The sequence below is a fragment of the Pediculus humanus genome, genomic scaffold (assembly GCF_000006295.1).
Source record: "Pediculus humanus corporis 1103172107455 genomic scaffold, whole genome shotgun sequence".
In the NCBI taxonomy this organism is placed as follows: domain Eukaryota; kingdom Metazoa; phylum Arthropoda; class Insecta; order Psocodea; family Pediculidae; genus Pediculus; species Pediculus humanus.
The window spans coordinates 129,611-131,838 of NW_002987075.1; the positions used below are offsets into that span (position 1 = coordinate 129,611).

The 2,228-nt window shown below is 25.1% G+C and overlaps 1 protein-coding gene across 1 annotated transcript; it reads left to right on the top strand.

Moving 5' to 3' along the window:
* Positions 1 to 1,544: 1,544 nt before the first annotated feature.
* Positions 1,545 to 1,870, top strand: Phum_PHUM104300 (uncharacterized protein; the record flags this gene model as incomplete). Its single annotated transcript, XM_002423975.1, has 2 exons — positions 1,545 to 1,574; positions 1,658 to 1,870. The coding sequence occupies 2 exons, from the start codon at positions 1,545 to 1,547 to the stop codon at positions 1,868 to 1,870; spliced, it is 243 nt and encodes an 80-aa protein (XP_002424020.1).
* Positions 1,871 to 2,228: the final 358 nt, after the last annotated feature.

Below are 2,228 nucleotides of genomic sequence, written 5' to 3' on the forward strand. Positions count from 1 at the left end.
AAAAAACAAACAAGAAAAAAAAAAAAATTTTTTTTTTTTTTTAAAAAGAAAATGCAAACTGAAATTAAATTAAAAAATAACAATAATAATAATGATAATAAAAATTGTAAGAAATGATTTTTTAAAATTCAATTAAAATTTTTTTTTTTTTTTTGGTAATAAAGATTTAATTATTCATCTGGGATTTTTTTTTTAACTTACATAAAAATTAATGATAAAAAAAAAAAAATTTTTTCTTTTGTTTGAATAAGTAAAATCATTTTTTTTCGGGGGGGAGGGGTGATTCCAAAAAGAAAAACTTTTTTCTCCAAAAAAAATAAGTTTTTACCTGGTTTAATTGTTTTAAAAGTCTATGCAAGTAATTTATTTTATATGCAATTTAAAACTTTGAATTTTAACCAGATTAGTAAATTTTACAAAAAGAAAAAAAAATTTAAATTAAACGATTAGGAACAAAAAACTTTTACTTAAAAAAAAAAAATATTGTCATCGTCGTCTGCTTTTGCAATTCTCTTTAATTTTACTTTTTTTTTCTATCTCTCTCTTATTTTTTTTTTCATTTCTTTTTTTTTTTTTTTGTTAAATCCCTCGTCTTTAATGGCAGTTGAAAATGCTCTTCATTTTTGATCTCGGAATTTAATTAGGGAATTTCTATCTCAAGCCCGGTTAATATCGTACTCACTTGTCATTTCTTTTAAAATAAATCTACAAATGTTTTTAATGATAAAAAAAAAAAAAAAAAAGTTTTTTCTTTTTTTATTCTGATTTATTTTTAATAACGGATCCATTTTGAATATTTAAAAATCCACCATAGAGTAATAATAATAAAATGTGTTTGTTTCTCAAACGTATTCGCGGGTTTTTCTGGGCCCTTTTTCATATTCAGGTAGTAAAATGGCCGTTAAGTGATAGTGTTCGGTTGTGTTTTTAATATCGTTATTAAAAAAAAAGAGTTTTTGAATGTTTTAAATCGATTAGTAAGTGTTTTTATTTAATTTTTTATAAATTATAATTTCGTTTTATAAATTTAAATTGTTTATTTAACATTAAACCCGTCGGAACGGTCAAATTGACAGTTTTTTAATTTTGTATTAAAATTTACTTAGTGTTAAACCGTTGTGTAATGCCTCTATCGAATTGCATGGAAATTCATAGAAGGTGCAGTAAGTATTTTATTTAATCTTTGTTTTCAATTTAAAAAAAAAATTTGTCGTGTGGTCAAAATGATCCATGAATACTATGCATTTATTTTAAAGTAAAATTTTTTACATTTATCTCTACATTATTTTCATTTGTAAAGAGTAGGTATATTTGTATGGTTATATCTAGCCCAACAGGATACGATAAACGTTACTTAGTGAAAAAAACAAATGTAGACTTTTACCATTGATCTTATTGCTTCACATGAATTAATTCATCTAAGGTAATATGTAACTAATATAATGTAACTGAAATGTACAGAAGAATAATCAATTAAGGTGTTGAAAACGGAATGAAAGAAAAACTGGAAGCATTTATTTCTTTGCTGTATACTCACAGGGCATATGAGGCAAAAATTAGGATATCTCATACATGTGGAATCAAAATTGAAGGCCCATTTTTTTTCAAAAACAATGAATCGAAATGATTTAACGACGAAATTATGAAGTATTTACAGTTTGATAAGAAGAGTGAAAGAAGTCAAAGTTTACAAATCAAAAAATTTGCCATGATATCTACAATGTTGAATCAATTATCTGAAAATTCTCAATGTTGCTATAAACCTGAAGTGTTTATTCCAGTTGATGAGGAGTTACAACCATCAAAGACTGGATTTAGAGTTACACATTACATGCCAAACAAGCCAGATAAATTTGGAATAAAGTTCTAATTGGTTTGGTCCACTTTGTTATTTTAAAGATAATGAATTCTTTCTCAGACTGCAAAAGGATTGTAACAACAGATAACATTTCACAAATGTACTATCAACCAAGAAATTACTAGCAAAAAAAAAAAACACAATTGTGGAAAGCTTTGGTGGAAATATAAAGAAAGTTGCTAAAGTCAGATAAGAAAAACAAAAGATAAAATGACTAGATTTTTGAAAAAAAAACTGTATAAATAAAATTACTTTTACAATGTATGAAACTACCCTTAAAAAAAATACTTGTTCTGACATAACTCAGTTGGGAGTGGTGGTGTACCCCTGTAATCCAACTACTCGGAGGCTAGGTATAGAGGATGTTTTA